Source organism: Anticarsia gemmatalis, chromosome 12 (assembly GCF_050436995.1).
Source record: "Anticarsia gemmatalis isolate Benzon Research Colony breed Stoneville strain chromosome 12, ilAntGemm2 primary, whole genome shotgun sequence".
NCBI classification, from domain to species: Eukaryota; Metazoa; Arthropoda; class Insecta; order Lepidoptera; family Erebidae; genus Anticarsia; species Anticarsia gemmatalis.
In genome coordinates this window covers 8,645,662-8,666,758 of record NC_134756.1, presented here as the reverse complement: position 1 = coordinate 8,666,758, position 21,097 = coordinate 8,645,662, and the positions used below count along the sequence as shown (strand labels likewise).

The window sequence follows — 21,097 nt, the reverse complement described above, 5'->3', positions numbered from 1 at the left end:
TTTATGATACTAAACAGTTCACAGCAGAGTACTTGATCTGAAAATCGAAAGAAAGATTTAATGTTATAAGGCAACGGGTCTTTAATTTTCAATTGCGATTAGGACACGTTACATTATAATGTTATGTGGAGAAGTAAAATTTGTTTTAAAACCTTTTAAATGAGTTTTTCTAAATTCTATTATTTCGTTTTTGCCACAGGAAATATTGGGAACCAATGTTTTAATTATTACCTAGACTTAAAATCCTTAGAATTAATACTAAATAATTGAAAAAAAAAATCAAGTATTGGTCAAACGATCCTACTGTTGGATTCTCGTTTGAACAATTTCTCAATCGAATCTTACAAATGCTCTTCCTACAACCTGCAATGGATAGAGCTTTGGGCTTTAATTGTTCCCAGAAAATTGAGATTGGGCTCGAGAGGAATTCGAAACCAATTTAGAGCTTCAACAGCACAAGAGCTTTAGGTAACCTTTCTAGCGCAACTACGCTAGGTTTCAAATACGTCTAGAATGTGGGAGTTATATTCGTCATAGCATTCATAAAGGTCCAAACGTAACGTATAGAAATAATAACATTTATATGAATGTAACCACTACTACGTATGGCAAAACGCCCTCACACTGGCACCCACGGATAAATAACCACTACACCTACAGCTAGGCCTTTTTTATTATTTTGTACGCTTTGCCTCCCTTGTCCATAGCTTTTCCCGTGTAATCTATATCACCACTTATTTCCAGCTCTTCTTCGGAATAAATAGTTGGACAAAAGCTTTCTTTACAAAGTCACTTTCTTTACCTGCCCGGCCTTTTAAATTTCGTCTCGGAACGCTCTACATACCTCATGATCTTATATACCTTACAAACAGCAATTAAGAAGCAATCCATGCTCATCACGGTGAAGACGAATCAAGTATATCTAGTGTTTAAGTATAGTAAAGTAAGCGATGCTGTCACAAAATAAAATTGAACAAAAACCTTCCGTGTAATCACAAGTCCTTTATTTACAAACATTCACGAAGCTTTATTCCAGGGGTCCCCGACCACTGCCACTGGTGGAAGTCAAAATAAGGTCCACGAAAGATTTTAAAATTGTTAATGTTCATCATTATACTTTATTTTTAATAATCTCTAACAAGAATAATATTAAAATGGTCCCGGACTAAGAAATACGTAATACTTTATACGTACTCGGTGTATGAAATTGTATTATATTTTACGAATTTAGCGGTACAATAACTCATACAAGCCCACTTAGCACACAGTGAACACATTTTGCCGATGTTCGTCATGTTTCCTCCATTGTACTCCAGCATTCGTTCCACAATGACGCTTTTAGGTTTTACTAGCCTGTTATTTTATTATTCGTTCGTTATTTTAGCCTTGCTTTGAAAGCGAGGTAGAGAGTATATTTATTTGAGGAAATAGTATAGCTTAATGTTCCTGTTTTTGTATAAGGTTTATTTTACAGTCACATTTCGGTTGTAAAAGTTAATGTAGGGTTTAACCTTACAACGTAGCCTATTATTAGCCTAGCCTCTTGTTGTAGTATTCAAAAACTTGTGTTTTTAACAAAAATCACCAAATAGCTCGATTTTTCTACGCACTCAACGTGAAAATCCAAAAGATCTAAAATTCCAAACACATAATCCCAATTTATGTGATTCCTAGGTCGTATACCTGAGCCCTCTAGATAAAAAAGCAATAAACATAAAACTTATCACGTACTGTCTGTTGCACATAGAGGGCGATAGTGGCGCACATTCAACCCATTTGGCATCTTTGACAGTTATAGGGCCGCCATTTTGGACGCCATTTTATTATCCCCTAAGAGCTATCTACAGGATTTTATTGCTGTAACAAGCGAAAATGGCTAAATTATTCTAGTTAACACCAGCGAATGGTTGTTTAGTAAGTTAAGGCGTGATGTATGGTGGAAATTTTATTTAAATTGCCTCAGTTAGTGCGTAAAGGTTAGTTGGACCCTCGCCCTTAAGTGTACATAAATAATACCTCGCTTATAATAATGGCTATGAATATTTAATTTTAGTTTCCAAATACATAATTATTGCAATAATTTATAACAATATATTTACGGTGACTATTGATCGATATGCAATCCAAAAAACATGAAACAAATTGTACGAACTGAAAATTTCTAAATCACTCCATTTTACGCCTAAAATAAATCAAAAACATGTCATTTCTCTTTACCTACGATATTCGATATCAAACAAAGGGCTAACCAACATTCACAACCAATAGATCACATCGTAAAGCAAGAGCATTGCGGATTCACGCCACGTCTTTGACAAACTGATATTGGAAACAAACATACGGCACAGTGGCCAGTCGCATGTAAATTCTGAATCTTTGTTGCAGCGTGATGTTTCAAAGATAAAGAACCAACGAACTTAGTAATACTAATGTACTAGAACAGACGTTTCGAATTTGTTACCATAGTTGGGCCAATACGAAAATGCTAAGATATTGATTTTTGAATAAATTGACGTTTAGTCTATATCATTGATTGTTGGCAGCGCCTCGTATGATCAATTATTGTATCAACCACATTGTAAAACTTTTGGCGATTGAAAAGAGTGACCGTGGGTTTCTTCCTAGCTCTTCTCATAAGGCTCTACCGCCTTTCCGAGCTAGTGGTAGATTCAATAATTGTCACGACTATCATAAATGTCAATATTTGACCTAAATGAATAAATGATTTGATTTTGATATGATGACAGTTTTGTGTCAAACCTTGTTATGTGCTCAAATTTTCTTTTGTTGTACTTTACTACTTTAATACAGCTTTTCAGATGTTCATATGTGAGTCTGATGTCTGCTCTAATAATAGTACACTCAGAAAGTGAACGTACAGAGTGGCCTTTCGAAGTGAATCGGATTACTTGCATTGTTAGAAATAGAGTGCTAACTGGAAGCTGTTAGAATTCCGGTATTGAATTGAATATAGATTTTTTAGTCTTTATAGATGACAAGTGATTAAATGAGAGAAAACTTTATAATTTTTAAATTAAACGGGGTGAGAATAACCATTTTACACAACTTCGTAACGTTTCGAACGATTCGTCATTTTCCATCTTGGTCCACCCGCTACCAATGTTCATCGCATAGAAGACCCGTTTAGCAATTTAGAACAAATATTTTAATTTCAAAATTTCCATCTAGTTTTCCGTCAAATCGAACAATATTCTAAGCATAAGTACCACTTAAATAGAATAACTACAGAGTAAGTAACAAACCCTGTTAATTGTACTTCAATATAAATGTTTATAAAGGCTTAAGCCGCGCCCACACTAAGCGATCAGCCTCGCGCGGCAATATCTCGGTCTCGCTCATTTCGATTTTAAAGAAAAGAGACTGAGATATTGCCTCGCGTGTCTGCACGCTTAGTCTGGACGCGGCTTAACATTTACTAAACATTTTAATAAAACTTCTCAAGCTAGTGTGGGAACAGGTACTCTCCAAAATGTCATCTAAACTATGAACTAAGAACGTGCAACTACCATTCTTGCGTATAAGAGTGAACTGGCAGAGCAAAGAGGAAAGTTTCAGTATTTCTCGTGCATACGGCTAAAGACTTGCAAAACTTATTAATATCATAAGTTTTATGATATGCCTAGCCGTGTGTGCTTAAGCCTCAATATGTCAAAGATTTAAATAATCTTTGTTAAATTTTAACTGCCTCTGTGGCGCGGTCGGTAGTATACGCGACTGCGGTGCGAGAGGTCTCGGGTTAGAATCCTGGGTCGGGCCAAAAAGTCTTTTCTGAGATTTTCTGTTAAGAATTTCTTAGAGATTGCCCGGAGTTAGGAAGTTGAGGTCGAAGACCTCCGTGCCTCGGAGAGCGCGTAAAGCCGTCGGTCCTGCGCCTGACCTCTCACTGGTCGTGTCGGTTATCCGTCCCACCAAACTATGAGAGTGATGGAATAGAGAGTGTACCTGTGTATTGTGCACACACTTGGACACTATAAACAAAGTCCTGCACAGATGGCCAGTTTCAATGAAACTCACCGCCGTAGCCGTATATCGGCTAGGACATTATTATTTTATCGTTTATGTAAATAAGACATGTTATGCCTCATCATTGTATTGTAATAGCTATTAGTAGAAAGAGGTTTTCAATACGATAGTCACATAATTAAACGGTTGAGCGGTTTCGTAAAAGAAAATCAGTTTTCTAACGTATGTTTATTAAGTTTATTTTAGCAAAAACGTGACACGAGAAATGTATAAATAATAATCATACATAAAAAGTTATGTTAGTCAGGATTTTCGCCTCAACTATAAACATTAATTTTATCAAACGAAACTAAACGATAATCACAGTTTAGCCTAGTTTTTTAACAGACCTAACATAACATGTAATATTTTACTCAGAATGTATGAAATTTTCTACAAAAAACATCAAGCAAAAGGTACTAGGGAAGTGTAAAAGGAAACGGGAAGCTATATTTAAAGTCAACACGTCACCTCGGCATATGGGGTTGATGGTGTGAGCACACATATTCACTTACATACATCACCGTTGTCAATACATACGATATTTATGTTGCAGTTAACCCACGTCAACCCTCCACCACGGGCCGTGTGGTGAATAATATGTATGATAATGTTAGTGTTATATAAAACAAAATGTAGACTATCTAGCTGCGGTTTGTTTTAGACATTTATAGGTCAAGCGTCTGCGTCTGACTTTTGAAATTTATCCTTTTTGGGGTTAATGAACTCTATATTCTGGAGTATTTTATTTCGTTTATAGGATTGTCTGAAAACCAACGAATCATCTGCAATTAATTGAACAATATTTGCAATATATCCGAATAATGTGCTCAAGAAACTTTATACCAGGAAAAAAAATAGTTTTCGGATTTATTCTGCGCAGAAACAATAGAGGGCTAAATCTTATCTATGTAGGAATAAAATCACTATAGCCTTCACAATGAAGCTAGATAGAATTACCCAAATACACAATTTATTATATTTTCTGTTAAGCCGAACTACAAAGTAAATAAATAGCAGGGTATAACCAAATCTTGCTATTTATAAAGTTAATATTACGCAATATTTTTGCCGTATCGCCTATTTACCTTGTCTCATCAAGTTAGTTCTACTCAACCTAAATAAAACCTACGTGTTTATAGAACATTATAAATACAGAAGAACAATAGAACAAACACGCCTACAATTTACTTTATCATTGTCTTTTTGGTAAAGTTAATGAAATAGCACGAACATTTTCATCTTGTTATTTTATTCGTTACAATGTCACAAGTTTCCAACTGTAATATACTGATGGAATGAGAGTGAGTAAGCTTTTAAAGATAATAACTTATATAAGCAGTGACAGCCGAGTGGTATAAGTTGACACCTCCCACGCAAGTGGTCGCAGGTTCGAACCCAAGGCAACACACCAATGACTTTTCGAAGTTATGTGTGTATTAGAAATAATTGTCACATGCTCCAACGGTGAAGGAAAACATCGTGAGGAAACCTTGCATGCCTAAAAAATTTGTTTAATACATTTATTGAGGGCATGCAAAGTCCCCAACCCGCACTTGGCCAGCGTGGTGGACTCAAGGCCTACCCCCTCCCTCATTACGGGAGGAGACCCTTGCCCAGCAGTGGGACAGTAATGGGTTAAATTTATTTATTTTTAACTTATATAAGGTCTGAAACGGCTACACGGATAATTGTTTTAATAAGTTTGAGTTAATGTTCTGTCTCCTACAGATTGTCATAAATGTTCTAAATTGCACTTGTAGCATGATAATACAAAACACATATTCCTTTCTAACTTGTTATACCCATTAACTATCTAGTTTTCTAGAGTACTTTATAAATCATTTGTATCTCTATTTTTCATCATACTCTATCTTTATGAGCCAAATCTTGTAAGATATTCTTTGCGTGAAACACGCCACCTACCCAAGTGTGAGCTGTCTTACATTTCTTAAGTGTAAAATATGCTAAGATATTTTATAAAGAAAAATAAAATCCGTCTGACATTATAATAATAAAATATAGCAGTGTAATAATTTCGTAGACAAAGCCTGTCTTTTATCATAATATAAGATTGAATACAAAATGAGAAAATGTTTTTGATAGATATTTATTCCAGTTATATTTTCGTGGTACTCCAAAGAGAATAGCTAAAGAAAATAATATCTTATCAATTGCTTCATGTGGTGAAATATCCTGTTCTAAGAATTAGCTATTTTGGAAAAGCTAAGCGTTGTGTAAACCGTCTCATATTTTTGTTAAACAGTATACGTAACAATAATAGTTAAGATTTTATATGATTATATTCACAATCAAAACAAATTTAAGTAATTGTTTAACTTTTTGACTGCCTCCGTGGCGCAGTGGTTTAGGTCGCCACGCCGATACCACTGCAACGGGAGGTCGTGGGTTCGATTCCCACACGGAGCAATTATTTGTGCGATCCACAAATAATTGCTTCGGGTCTGGTTGTGCTTTGTGTCTGTTGTTTGTATGTTTGTAAAAGTCCCCGCGACACAAGAGCAATTCTTAGTGCGGGAGTTGTCTATTTTAAAACAAAACAAACAAACAAACAAAGGGCAATAAGCCAGCCTTATAAGATGGTGACCTTTTTGTATCCAACAGAAGTGAATAAACTTAATCTAATACTTTTCTGGCAGCGAATGCCTTTAGATAAAAAGGCGGTTTAGGCAGACTTGCCCAAAAATCGGGGTAGTTCGCTGTAAAATTTACTTTTTTGTTAGCTTATTTTATTCGTATTGTCTAATTTCGTAAACATGCAAAGTTTTGAATAACGTACGACGCGACGCGACGACGTATGGGTCTCATATTTATGGAAATACATATGAGAAGCATATTTTTTGTACTTAAATCATTTTAGCTTTTTACTAGTTAAGTATAACTCAATCTTTTTATATCTACTTTCTGAGAATCAAAGATTTTTAACAAACCTCATTAAACTTAAACCAGTAACCCCTCTGGTCAAAAAACAATTCCGTTCATCGCAAATCGAATCGCGGCCTAAATATTTAATAGGAAATATCCGAAACATCAAAGGAACACCCTCCAATCACAATCCAATCTTCGTACCTATTATCTTCGCATCATACACAGATCTGTTTGATCACAGATATATTTGATTGAGCCGAACAATACGATGAACTCTATCGATTTCGCGTAAAAATGAATGAGGAAATACGCAAATAGCAATGTTTAATAACCAACATAATAGGCTAAAAATAACACAATGTTGAACTTAGACTCTTGAAGGCAATACGTTGTACAATGTTTTTACACTTTATCAAAGATAATGGTTATTGGAAAATAAGAAATTTAAGCTGGAACAATATTGTGTCGTAAATTTTCTTCTTTAAAGATGTAATCTATCGCTTACACGAAATATTGTAGCACAAAATGTTTGTAGAATTTATCTAGTACAGAAGAACGATGTATTTTTTTATTTACTAGCATTGTACCACAGAATTCGTTCATTTTATGTAAGTAACTCTAAACTCAATACACCCTTTTCGTTCCTTCCACATATTATATGCAATTCATAAGACACAGCACACCCATGTCGAGTACTTCGAACTTTCAGAATATCCCCAAGCGTTTTCATTTACATTTACGCCGTAAATCCTTTTATGAACGTCTTTCCATCCGTCGAAGCCATCCAACATACTTTCTCAATTCTCAATCTATGAAAGAATGCACAAAATACTTCAGTCTAGACAGTTCATTTGATGAATTGGTTTCAAACTGTGATTGGCACTACAAAGTACTATCAGCACGCATTGCTTGCACGATTTATCCATCCCAATAGATTACACCACGCAACTAAATCATTATTCTTTCAACAATGTCTGGAGCCGTCTTTGAAACGTCTTTTATTTCATGTCATTTGTTGGACAAATCGTGGGTTCATGAAATATTGTAAAGTATTTTAAACTACAAAGCAACTCAGTTCTGTTTGTGATACGTGAATCCGATTTATCAAATATTTTATTTCTCTTTTATATTATAAATTGGTCAGAGGAGCTACCGTGTACCGATTTCTTCATTTGTCATCGTAACGATTTTTCACAATGATGTGAGTTTGATCAAATTAAGTGATACCCAAAACTATCGCGATATAATATATTATCATCCATGCTCAATAATTGCTATTATATTGATCTTGAAACAGTCAATACTTACAGTTGTTAAACGCTAGTTACTATTTCACGGCTCTTATCGGTAGGCTATTCGATAGATACAGATAAAGTTATTAGCAACTGTCAAAATTTCTCCAGATAAACTGACCGAAAATTATTCAAAAGTGACGTAAACGGTACTTAGAATAAAATAAAGTGAATATATATTTATCTTCGGCAACTATGTGTATTTCCACTTAGTGCGTCATTCAAAACGTCAATGAAATGATGTAGGTGCGTTGCGTGACCGAGCATGGGCTTAGTGGTTTAAAATATATAGCACCCACATCGTATAGAACCACATGTCAGAGGTTCTAAACTTAGAGACAAGTAATAAAACTATTGGAAAAAACATCATGTGGCTGATGGAAACCATGTAACCCAACTTTTTATAGGTGGCTATCTAAATCGTAAAGGCAAATTTAAATAAAGCTTGTTTCTTCATTTAAATCAGATTCTCCCTGTATGATTATCTACAATGATTGAATTAAAACACTTGTAAAACTTTTATTTTTAAATAATGGTGCTGCTAGTTAAGAGTGTTAGAGAATATGACTATGTCATGATCGAAGTTCTATTTTACAAAATGTTGTATATGTGTTAGAACAGTAAAACAGTTTTAAAAAGACATTAGTACTAGCAAAATATGTTATTATATTAATACATGTTAGGCACAATAGGCACTCAAATATTTAGATACCATTGCATAAGAGCCTACACCGTTAAAACTGTAGTCTTGTGAAAAAAATTTTAGCAAAAAAACTACTTTTATGCGAGCAAGCACTAGGTACACTACATTCATTCATGACGCAACACACACAATCATTAAGTAGTTAGTTATCATGTCACAACTTTGATTACCTATCGATACTTCGATAGCTATACAAAAGCTTTGTTATCTTGTTATGAAAGGTTCTTATCACATAATTACACCATATCCATCAATAATATATCCCGAAAGTAGTTGATGTAATAAACTACCCGCTTAAAATAAAAATGAAGAAATATTTGCGGTATTTAAAATCTTTGATAAGAGGCTTAATTTGGGCATACATACATACATTATTATTTGAGTAAATCCTTGAACTAAACCCAAATAAATGTTACTTATCAGGTAGGCACCATTGTCCAGTTCACAAGACAAGTAATCCTTTAATGACAAAAGTACCCACCTGCGGGTCACGCTATTATTTTTTTTGTCAAGACTACATATAAACATAAGTCGTCTATAAAATGGATATAAAAGTACTTTAAATAGTTTCAATGTTTAAATATAACTAAAATTCATCCAGTTTTGTCCGAAAACAATTTGGATTTACAAAAAGATACTTTAATCTAATCGCAATTATCGAACAAACTTACCTTTAGTTTCCACAATTTCCTCACAACTATTCAAACTGATACACAAACTTAAACACTTGTAACTATCACAGAAAGTATTTCAACACTAACTTTGACTCCTTTATCTATAAATATAGTAGCAAAGTCGTTAGAAATTTCACTAAAATATAATATAATTATTATTCTAACTACAATGAGCGCATGCAACGAGTATGGCCGACAATGCCGACCCACTATTGTTGACTGAAAGTGCAAAACGCTGTTCCCTGTATCTAATGCTCGACATGAACAACATTAAACCTTTATTCTAACACTATGAATAGTAAAGCTGCGTATCAAATCACAAACATGAGTTTAAAAACCTTTTTATGACTACAAAAAAAATAGTTTTAGTATGGCCAAATTTCTGCTGTGCCAGACGAATACATTTCAGAAAATAATAATGTTTTAATAAAATCCAGACATCCTCTAGTAAAACTCATAAACATTAGGTAGAATACATAAATATATAATAGACACCCATCTCATTATTATAAAGTTGCTTAGAATGTAAACTTTACCTACTGGATCAATCATATGAAACATTACCTAATAAACGAATGCCGTAATAAATATCAATTCGGTTATATTCTCGTACTAACAAGGTAGGTTACTAAAACTATATAACTGTCCAGGTATATTGTTACTGCTTTGATTGATATCTTGATAAAGATGGTCACTTACCGGGAGCAATCATTCTTGTGATGTTCTACATGTCTCAAGCAAATAAAGTAAATGAATACTCGAAACGATCGCATAATATTTATAATGGTTAGCCGAATTAATGCAGGCGATACCCAGGCCTGATTTGTAAAAAAAATATACGTGAGATTTTTTTATAAAAGACTTCACTCAAACGCAACTTTTGCACTAAGAACCTAACTTCTTAGATTTGTTGTATAAAACAAAGAAGGTGGGCCCAATTCGATATAAATGCTCTCGATGAAGCACCAACTTAATAGTTTACCTTATTTGGAACTTCCGTCATGAATTACAAATGAGAGCAACATCTAGTTAATCAAGTCGGTTCTATAACAGAAACTGTGTAGGTACCTCAGGGTACAATAAATATTATTGGTTCGAGAAACTCGTCAATACGGAACTGTCAAACAATCTGAGTATCCGACTGATTCCCAACTAATTTTAGAAGTTGACTCGTTAGCTCAATGAAATAAGAACTACAACACTAGTTGGAGCATTAGATCTTCTCACTGTTATTTCTTTTAATGTCTAAAATGAGGTTAGTCATTCATCAAAATTTTTCTAGAAGAATCTAAATTGCAAGTGCTAATTAGATACAAATGCTTTACACAAATACATAATGGTGGATATATGACGTGAGTCCTTTACGCAAAAAATACTTAACGGATTTTGATGATATTTAGTATATAGATAGTTTAAAACATGGATAAATGTAGGTATATTATACCTACGTATTACTTCGGGGAATCTTTTTAAGTTTCAGAACAAAAACTACTATAGTATAAAATTATGTAATTCAAATTGTTCACGATTTATATTTCTTTACAAGAGACGTATTATATTACACTTGTATAGAAAAAACGGTAGTACTACATATTTTGTACAAAACGCTTACTTTTATATGGAATAATTTATTAGGGTCGCTTCGACCGCCATCATCGTTCTCATAAAAAATACACTACCGCGAATTTAATCTTTATAAAAAGATGAAAGTACAGGGTATCACACAACTAAATATAACATAGGTAGATGTACGGTTTATTTCTGTGCAAACTAAATTCAATGATGGATTAAATGCATAGTTGATCTTTAAATGGGCAATTGCTTTGAATCAAAATCCTGGGTAAAATAAGTAATAGAAACATTTTTCAACAAAACCATTTTTCTTAATAACTAGTACCTACCTACATCATTTTAAAAATAAACATCAAGTTGAAAAAGTTTGTAATTAACGCGAGATAATTACCTGAGCAGTCATCCTTTGATCTAAGATTATAGAAAGGTCAACAAGTCTACAAACTTGCACAATTTCAATATTATTTATATTTTTAAAACAGCCACGTTAATAAATCTTTTAATTTTTCATAAACTTTCCAGACATTTCTTAATTTTTAAAGTTTGCCAGCGTTATTAAAAGCTGAGACTAATAACGAGCGGTGCAGAGCGCGACTGTAAATAAACGACTCTCAGCCAATAGTTAATTAAAACAAGGATTTGTGTCAGTGATTGATGAGCCTATGACGTATTTTATCGTAGACTTTGTTCTTAGAACAATCTTGATAATGGTGTCCATTAAATTGATAAGATCCCATCTGTTTTAAAGTGGGTGTGATGATTATTACGCGATGAATCTTGCAGGATTAAGCTTTGTGTGTTGCGTCTCGTTAGGGAGGTTTAATGAACTCAATTTCGAGTAAATTATGTAGATTGACTTCTTTCAGTAAACGAAGTTTATATACATTTTAGAAGCTAAACAGATGTGTATATTTAATCATAGAATTAGAAAAGAAGAATCAATAAATCACTACGCTGTTTTTAAGAGTTACTCGTACAACTGTTCTGTAGACTGTTCCAGAACTTTTATCATACATACGGCATCAAGCAATAGCCAATATACCTTCTACAAATAAAGCTTAAAAACCACACACTATCTTACATACTGACCACAAAACATCTAAATCAGCACAAATCAGAAGTCAAAAAGATACAGCAAATAAGTTTTAATAAGATAATCCATGGAATAAAGTTGTAGTTGGGCACGTACCACATGAATGTTGTTAGGCGTTGTGGAGCGAGCGACGCGACGTGTAACGGATGCTCGCTAGCAAGCGTCGTAAATCTTCGGCCGTGACGTGTACAATGTACCATTTCTATACGTAGAATAGAAATGTTCGTTTGATACGACGTTTTGCGGTGAAAGGTTTGTACGTTTTTGGAGCGGTTTCAAAAATGGAGGAATGTTTTTGATCGACTACCTACATGTGAGCAAATGTAGCGATTTTAGTTCTAGATACTAGAATCCAAAATGTTTTTCGTTTTCCTTTTCATAATAACCATTTTTTCCTCTCTAATTATCATATTCTAAAGCGTACTCGTCCTCTACTAGCACTTTTTTAATGCTCTAGCAACCAACAAATACGATCTATATTTTAGCCTGCGTAAAAAAGTTCAACAAAGTCACAGTACAAGCTAGTATCGTTACAGGAACTGGCTGACCGACATTAGAAAGTTGGACAACGATGTCCGTTTCAGAGCCGAGGCAATAAATAACCGGTATGGCTGAACAAACATAACATAGTCTGTTGCGGTAGTAAACTTGGAACATATTTCTTTCGTAGCTTCCGCGTAGCAACTCGCTACGACACCGTAGCTATCTCCTACGAGACTTAATTGATGCACACAACTACTATGAAGAGGAAAATGTATGAGTCAGTTACATTCGTTATTCAAAGCTTTTGTGAATTCCCGATGATATATAATGTAAGTAAGAATTTGGTGATAAAATATACCTAATAACAATTTATGAAAACACACAATAATGGTAAACGATTACCTATCACGTCCGCATATCTATAAAAAAGTCCCTTTGACATCCGGTTACCCAAACAAAATCTACATAAACTCATAACAGCTTAACAAACATACGTGAAAATATATAATATCTTATATTAGTATTTCTTAATCACTTCTCTAATCAACTAAGACCAATAAACCACATTATCTTTTATGCAATATTGTAGTCCACAAGAAAAATAAACAGCAGTAGATATCTTAAAAATAATAAATAAAAGCTTCTAAAATATTTTTTTATGTTTTTGTAGGAATTTTACCATGTTTTTAAGTTTGATAATACTAGAAGTAGAGACGAAGAAGCTTTTTAGATAAAGCTAAAGCAATAGGTACATTTTCTTAAGAAAACGAAATTAAAATAGGGTCTTCGACTTGTTAACCTTGGACCTCAAATATTGATGTAACCGGCCAAATCAAATACTCGACAAATCTAATTCGTACAACGGATGTTGGACGCAATTTGGAGAATAAGGTTTTCAGGATTTTGGCTGAATTTACAGATAAAAGATTTTGTTAAGATGCTTAAATCTGTTTGAGCTGACATTAATTAGCGTACCCAAATCGTTTAGAATTATTGATAGGTATATGATTTGAAACCATCCTGTAGTTTTTGGCTATTATACCTATAGATAGGTGATATCAATCAACTTTATATTTCATCCTCTGAATGATGATGAAGCCTAACTAAACAAGTAACACTACAGACCTATAATTACAAAAAATAACTCTACAAGCTAATGAAAAAAGATTATTTTTGCTCAAAATTTCACTGACAAAATAAACCTGTGGGTAAGTTAGATAATTCTCGAAAAACAGAGCGGCTAAAGGAAAGGAAATCGGAAATGTCATCGTCAAGTTATTTACCGATCAAGTTTTGCCGTCGTCGTACTTTATCAAATTTTGGAAAGGTTAACCCTGCATCATTTGGACGTCTCCCTCATCCATAATTTTCAGTTTAACCTTTCCTTAAAGGTAGATAGACATTATGATTCCATTAGCTAACGATACTTAGGTTACAGACCATTTCCGACGGTAATAGAAATTAAGGCTTTTAGACCGGCTTATTAATCTATAATTAATGACGCAGCCTTAAGATGTTTGTATAGTTTGCACAGAGCAAATAGTTGTAGCCAATCTGGTAATATGTTGTTACATTTTGTAGGTACTTATTAAAATATTCATTGTTTGTTGGTTGGTATTCTAAGCAGCGGAGTATGCGCCTCATGAACTCTCGGTTCCGATCTTTGGCTCGTAGAAATATAATGATAATTCGATATCTTGTTTAAATAATTGAGTTTAATATTTGAGATTCATCAAAATTCTTAGTAAGTGCACCTTAGTTTATTGGAGTCAACCACTATCAAGATGGGACGAATCGTTGGGCTGCGCGTTTTGTGTCCAGACCGTCATGAAGAACCAAAAATTATACATCAGGTTAATAAATACATTACCCTCTTGTGTGTCGCGTCTCTTGGGTCTCTTGGGTAAAAATGAGCCAAATTGTTTAATTTTCAGCAAGTTGGCAATCAGCCGCAAACTCCTAAGCAAGTCAGAACATGAACTAAGGTCAAGGCTGGTATTTAAACTCAGGAGAAGAGCCGTAGAGAGCACGTCTCGCTTTAAAAGCCTGATGATATAGGCAGGGTTAGATTATCTTCGCGTAATGGAATATTTGCTAGGGCTACGTTATTTTGCTCTGTAAGACATGTAAGTATATCTATGTAGATAGTCTTATGTGCACAACACCCAGAGCAGTAGCAAGGTAGAAAATATCTAGTGCAAAAAAAATGGACCTCTCACATACAATAACAAAAATGATTTGTTGATTAGGTTCCAGACACCCTCTGAGCTCGGGACCCCCAATGTGATACGTTGTCTAGCCATACAGTAACTACGCCACTGACGATACGACAGTAAAACAGATAATGATGGTAACTATAACTGCGTATCTCTTCGAATAAGATTTTCATCAGCTTAATTTAAATAAATTACACAAAAATTTACCAAATGCTTTTGAGGTAAGTACGCAATCAGTTCAATTTACTATTTAGGTATTCAGGAAACCTGTCGTGACTACAAAGCCTACATTTTAAAGATAAAAAGTATCCACGTAATAATGTCTTGAATAACAATTCCTATCTTCCCATTGTTCTACATTCTGGGACAACTTCATTCAAGTGACATCCCTATCTTGACGGCCATTTGAATGTAGCCAAGGCCGTTACGATAAAGGTCTTTTTGAAAAGATAACCCTTACATTATAAATTGCTCAGTAATGTAACCCAGATTTTTAGAAAGTAGACATCTTAGGTACTCTAAATATATAATATTTTGTCTGTAGAGAAAGCTTTTTTTTTCATGAAACTGTTTTGGGGTTAAGTGAAACTTAAGCAACGATAAAATCAAGGTAAAAAAAATTATGGGTATCTTTACTACTATGTACATTTTTTTTTTAAATTAAATCTCTTGAAATAATATTGAATATAGTATAACCAAAGGACCTGTTTTATACATTACGTAAAATTATGCCAACACTTTAAATTGAGTTCCGTCGAAATATCACGTCTTTGGAAAAATAATTTTCCCGACAGTTGCTACGCTCTATGAAAAATACTTAAAAGATTCCCCTTTCGTTTACATCTATACACTGAACCTTTTAACTGCCTCTGTGGCGGGGTCTGTAGTATATGCGGCTGCCGTGCGAGAGGTCTCGGGTTCGAATCCTGGGTCGGGCCAAAAAGTCTTTTCTGAGATTTTCTGTTAAGAATTTCTTAGAGATTGCCCGGAATGGGAAGTTGAGGTCGAAGACCGCCGTGCCTCGGAGAGCACGTAAAGCCGTCGGTCCTGCGCCTGACCTCTCACTGGTCGTGTCGGTTATCCGTCCCACCAAACTATGAGAGGGATGGAATAGAGAGTGTACCTGTGTATTGTGCACACACTTGGACACTATAAACAAAGTCCTGCACAGATGGCCAGTTTCAATGAAACTGACCGCCGTAGCCGTATATCGGCTAGGAGGACATTATACACTGAAGGGAAAATGTTCTTGGTAAAATGATTCAGTCAGTCATGTCAGTTTTAAGCCTTCATATGTATGTTAACGAAGGCCTAAAACTGACAGATAGACATTAACTTGTCTGCTATCATAAGAACAACAAAGAAAAGTATTAAAACAACAAAACCCCTTTTCAAAAGCACTCAAAGTGTATTTTAACGGCAAATTTTCAAGAAAATGTAACCTAATGAAACACACAACCTAATATAATATTTCGTGCCTATTCTTCAAGTTTGCGTAAAAACGCAAAAAGATATCCGAAATAATCTATAATATAAAAATAAGTCGGGTTTTCCTTCCTGACGCTATAACTCCAGAACGCACGAACCGATTGCCACGGTTTTGCATTCGTTGGAAAGGTCTCGGGCTCCGTGAGGTTTGTAGCAAACAAAATTCAGGGAAAATTTCACCGACCTCCACGCGGGCGGAGCCGCGGGCGACCGCTAGTCTATTTATAAAACAATACGAAACCCATGTTTTATTCGACTACGAATCCGACCGAAAGGATAATAAAATAGACCTAGTTTTCTGATTTTATTTCGTATTAACCTAATAAACCTTTTTAGGTAAGTATAAAGAAACGTATCTACTTTTAATGAGGTAGATCGTTAACTTCCTAGTTTCCTAGGCCCGATACATTTTTAAAACAGGCTTTTTATACCTTGGTAATGTAACGGTAAAATATTTGCGATACTTGCTCACCATTTCATATTATTACCACTTAAGTGTTGCTTTAATTAATCGAAAGTCAAGAAAAGTGGCACTGAATAAATATGTAAGTATGAACAATGAACATAGGTACTGTGTGTCTGTACTGTAGCGTGATTCTTTTGCAGTCGGTTATATCGAGTATCGAGAGTTTGACATTTGAAATGTACTGCAATAATAGTCTTTCATAGAGCAGCAGTCTTTCATATAAAATTTCTCGATAGCTAGCCGGTTGTCGGTAGTTGATAGTGATAGAGAATCGCGTTATTGATAACTGTAAATCAATATTCTTTAAAGAAAATCAATGTTTAAATGTCTCAGCTTTTTTGCCAACTTAACATAGATACTTTGAGGTATACTATATGAATATACGATTTAAATGACGATAAGGATATATAGCGAAAGTGTAGTCTCTAATGAAGTCTGGATGGTGTAGATTATCATACATACAAAACAAATGATTAACTATCAAAATAAGTTTATTTACATTTTTGTTTATTGCATAATTACACTAATTGCTGTTATTTATTGGTAGTTTTGTGTACTTTCTTCAAACAATATTTACAATATGAACTTTTTTATAAAACGGCTACTTATAAAATATGAAATAACATTAAAATCTACTGGTGTTTTATAATAAAATTTCTGTTAATAAATGCAATAAATTGGTCTTAACAATATATCAGAAGTCACAAAAAAGTATCAGTCACATTCATATAAATTCCGTAGTGCATAAGTACCTACTGAGAAATAACATTTATTACTTAACAAATTTTACACATTTTAGCTCTATTTCAGACACTTTTATCGAGTATCGAGTTTCACATATAAAATTGCTTGAAAATTATAGTTCTTAAATAACACACTAGGGGCGCTGTTCAGTTTTCATACATAATTTCTCAAAACCTTCTCAGTTACTGATAGTAGTAAGAAATTGCCCCTGTTACGTGTTGCTACGTTTCTACATCTCCTATCCACCAAAACACAAGACAATTTTCACTAATACTCGAATATCTAACGTCTATATCACGTATTTGTTCACATTTAGGCAAATTTCTATCATACATTGTACTTTTATAATTAAATCTAGCGTTACGTATTTCTTCATCAGTTGAATACGAACTCGAGTCATCACCGGACATGTTGCATTGTCTCTCTTTCTTTATTCTTTTGTTGTATTGTCCTAATGTTTTGTTGTCTTCTCCTAATGTTTTGTTGTCCTGTTCAAATGTTTTGCTGTCCTGTTCAAATGTTTTATTGTCCTGTCCTAATGTGTTAATGTTCTCATTTGAATCTTCTAAACTTTTGATTGGATCTACGAAATGATATTGTCCAGATCCTGTAGCCAAGATGGGTCGGCAGGGATGTATTGAAACGCCGTTGCAGCAATCATTGTGTAATTTGAACTGAAAACAAAGAATAGTTTAATTAGTCTAAAATCGTATTTCAATGTTAAAATATGAAAATGCAATTTAGGTATTTGATATAATAATATAATATGCAGTTTGACGTCATTATGTGACTGATGATGTAGACTGTCAACTGCTTTCAATGCCTTATCGGAGCAGCATCATTTTATCCATACTTTATTTTCTAGTATCCATTCATGGATAATTAATTCGTCCCTTAATCTCTAAGATCACTTTGACGCAATAATCTAAGAAAAGCAAAACATCACTAAAACATAATAAACCGCCATTAGATCGTGTCCAGAAGGTGCGAATCCGTAGCGAATCGTACTTTACTTTTAATTAAATAAATACTATAACTTAAAAAAACTGTACCTTATAAGTAGCATTATCATTGTCAACATCACTAACATCAATGCTTGACATCCAATCAACATGATCTTGATCCCACACCTTGACAATCCCATCAGTTCCTCCAGACACCAAGTACTTTCCACATGGAGATATATCGAAGTACACTCTTTGATTCGTATTGGCTGCTCTTGTTAGTATATTTAATGGTTTACGGTAGTATCTTATGTCCCAAACTAGTAGTCTGTGGTCCTTGCGAGCCCCGGACACGAGTTTCAGACCGTCTGGCGCGAATTTTAGGTGAGTGACACCAGCTGAAATTAAAAGAATATAAATATGATTAATGAGACATGCTCTAAATTGTTTCAATAAGGAGTTCTGCTGGAATCTAAGGCACTATCATCTGACGTCGTAATTAATAGGCTGGTGGAAGCTAACAAGAACTTGGATTATTTTGTTTGTATGATCCTTTTGATCTCACAAAACCTTTATCTATGTAAAGTATATTCTAGTATGTTTCCAATTGATAATTCTGAATACATTATTGAGACAATATTTGTATACCACTGACTAATTTAGTCTTATACTACTAAATAATATTGTAATTACTCATGCCATTACAAATGTGTATACTACCATAATCTGAAAACTTATAGGAATGTGCTACTGCAAGCAGAACCAGATAAATCTCATAATATAGTATGCTCATTTGTAGTGGCTTGAATATTATTAGTAACTAGCTGACACGCGCAACTTCGCTTGCGTCACATAAGAGAATTGGTCAAAATTTTCCCCGTTTTTGTAACATTTTTTACTGGCACTCTGCTCCTATTGATTGTTGCGTGATGATATATCAAACAAACAGACTCTTCAGCTTTTATAATATTAGTAAAGATAGACACATACAAGAATGTCCATGCATTTTCCCAATACTTTTGTAGGCACCCATCTCATTGATGTTGTATAAACTGATTGTAGTACTCCATGAACCAACTGCTAACAAATTGTCACTAGTTGCCAAACATGATGCAGGACTGTATATTTTATGCTCAGAGTAGTCTCGGCCTGGTCTGTGGATTAAATACAGAAATACATTTAAAATAGTAAAACTATAAATAATTGTTCATAATAATAAATGTAACAAGGCGCATGATAAAATTGCACATCTTTTTTTACCTATTAATATCCCACTGCAGGGCAAAGTACTCCTCCGAAACATGGGAGGAGTTAGACTTGCCAAGTGTGGGTTGGGGACTGAACAATGAGTATCTCTCATATCAATCTGCTTTTGGTTATGCCAGTCCTTTGTTGTAAATAAAATGTTATAGGTACAATTTAAATGGTAACTAGGTAGCTGAGGATTTCAGAATAATGACTGATCTATGCAAGAAAGTGTGAATAATTAGAAATATCTAATTGTGTAATTTAAATAAAAGACTTACCTCTGTACATCAAAAGTTCTTATAGATTTTTTATATCCAGCAACAATTTTCTTTGCATCCTGAGTAAATGTTAATGATATAGCTGGTTCCAACTCATCAACATCATCATATCCTCTGTAGGTACACCTCAGAGAACCATTAAATGCATCCCACATTTGAATTGGACCATTCTGTATAGTTGTTATCCAGCTGTAATGTAACAATAAGAAAACAATGAATATAATCTATGGTTTAAAAAGTTAATGTTTTAAATAAAGATTCTTACCAACAACTTTCAGGCACAGCACTGTTCATATGAGGATACCAACAATAATCATATATTAACCCAGACTCCTTCACATGTATTATAGAATCTAGTATGTTTATCATTCGATTGGAAGCCACATTCCCTGAATAAAGTTCTGTAGGAAGCTCCGTAATATGCATGCCATCATTATTCACCACTGTAAGACAACAAGTACCGTCCGGCGACCATTTACAACCACGCAGATATGGCTGAAGATCTTCTTTAGCCTTCGCAGAACGTGACCAGGAGGAGTTCGAAAGTTCTAATAAAGTTTTACTAGTGAACAAGCTTGGGTACTGAATCTGTTGAACGTTAGCTCCGTGGGCAAGTTCATTTTCCTTGATTTCTGACATATCCGATGTAGCTTCTGTAGAACTATAATACCCGACGTGGGTTCCAGTTCCAACGAAGTCGGATTCCACTGATATATCCTCCATTTTATTAATGAAAATAATTTAAAGGCAGCTTATTAGTAAATAAAAACACGCATGTTCGTTAGTTGTCATTTATGACATAAGCTTCAATTCAAATACACTCCAAACTACTCTTCTATTCTGAACGTAAATACTTTTTGCTTTTGTTCTGACCACTAATTTTATAATATAATCAAAATCAAAAGTAAAACGTATTTATTTAAGTGTTAACTACTTATCTTTTATTTATCCTTGAATAATGAACTACTGCGTTATCGTAAGGGC

At 34.1% G+C, this 21,097-nt stretch overlaps 1 protein-coding gene across 1 annotated transcript; it reads right to left on the bottom strand.

Annotated features, from left to right (window-relative positions):
* Positions 1-17,402: 17,402 nt before the first annotated feature.
* WDR79 (Telomerase Cajal body protein 1 homolog) lies at positions 17,403-20,895 on the bottom strand. The gene is made up of 5 exons (XM_076120642.1): positions 20,379-20,895; positions 20,114-20,302; positions 19,578-19,741; positions 18,696-18,985; positions 17,403-18,317 (listed from the first exon to the last, which is right to left on the bottom strand). Exons 1-5 carry the CDS (start codon positions 20,834-20,836, stop codon positions 17,865-17,867), a joined length of 1,554 nt encoding a protein of 517 aa, XP_075976757.1. The 5' UTR covers positions 20,837-20,895; the 3' UTR covers positions 17,403-17,864.
* Positions 20,896-21,097: the final 202 nt, after the last annotated feature.

What these genes read in the sequence shown, in the direction of transcription:
- WDR79 (XM_076120642.1), bottom strand. Translation starts at nt 20,836, where the DNA reads ATGGAGGATATATCAGTGGAATCCGACTTCGTTGGAACTGGAACCCAC. An exon ending in AGAACTTTTGATGTACAGAG is followed by an intron (nt 19,742 to 20,113) that starts GTAAGTCTTTTA and finishes TTTAATCCACAG; the next exon opens with ACCAGGCCGAGACTACTCTG. An exon ending in ATGATAATGCTACTTATAAG is followed by an intron (nt 18,318 to 18,695) that starts GTACAGTTTTTT and finishes CTTTGTTTTCAG; the next exon opens with TTCAAATTACACAATGATTG.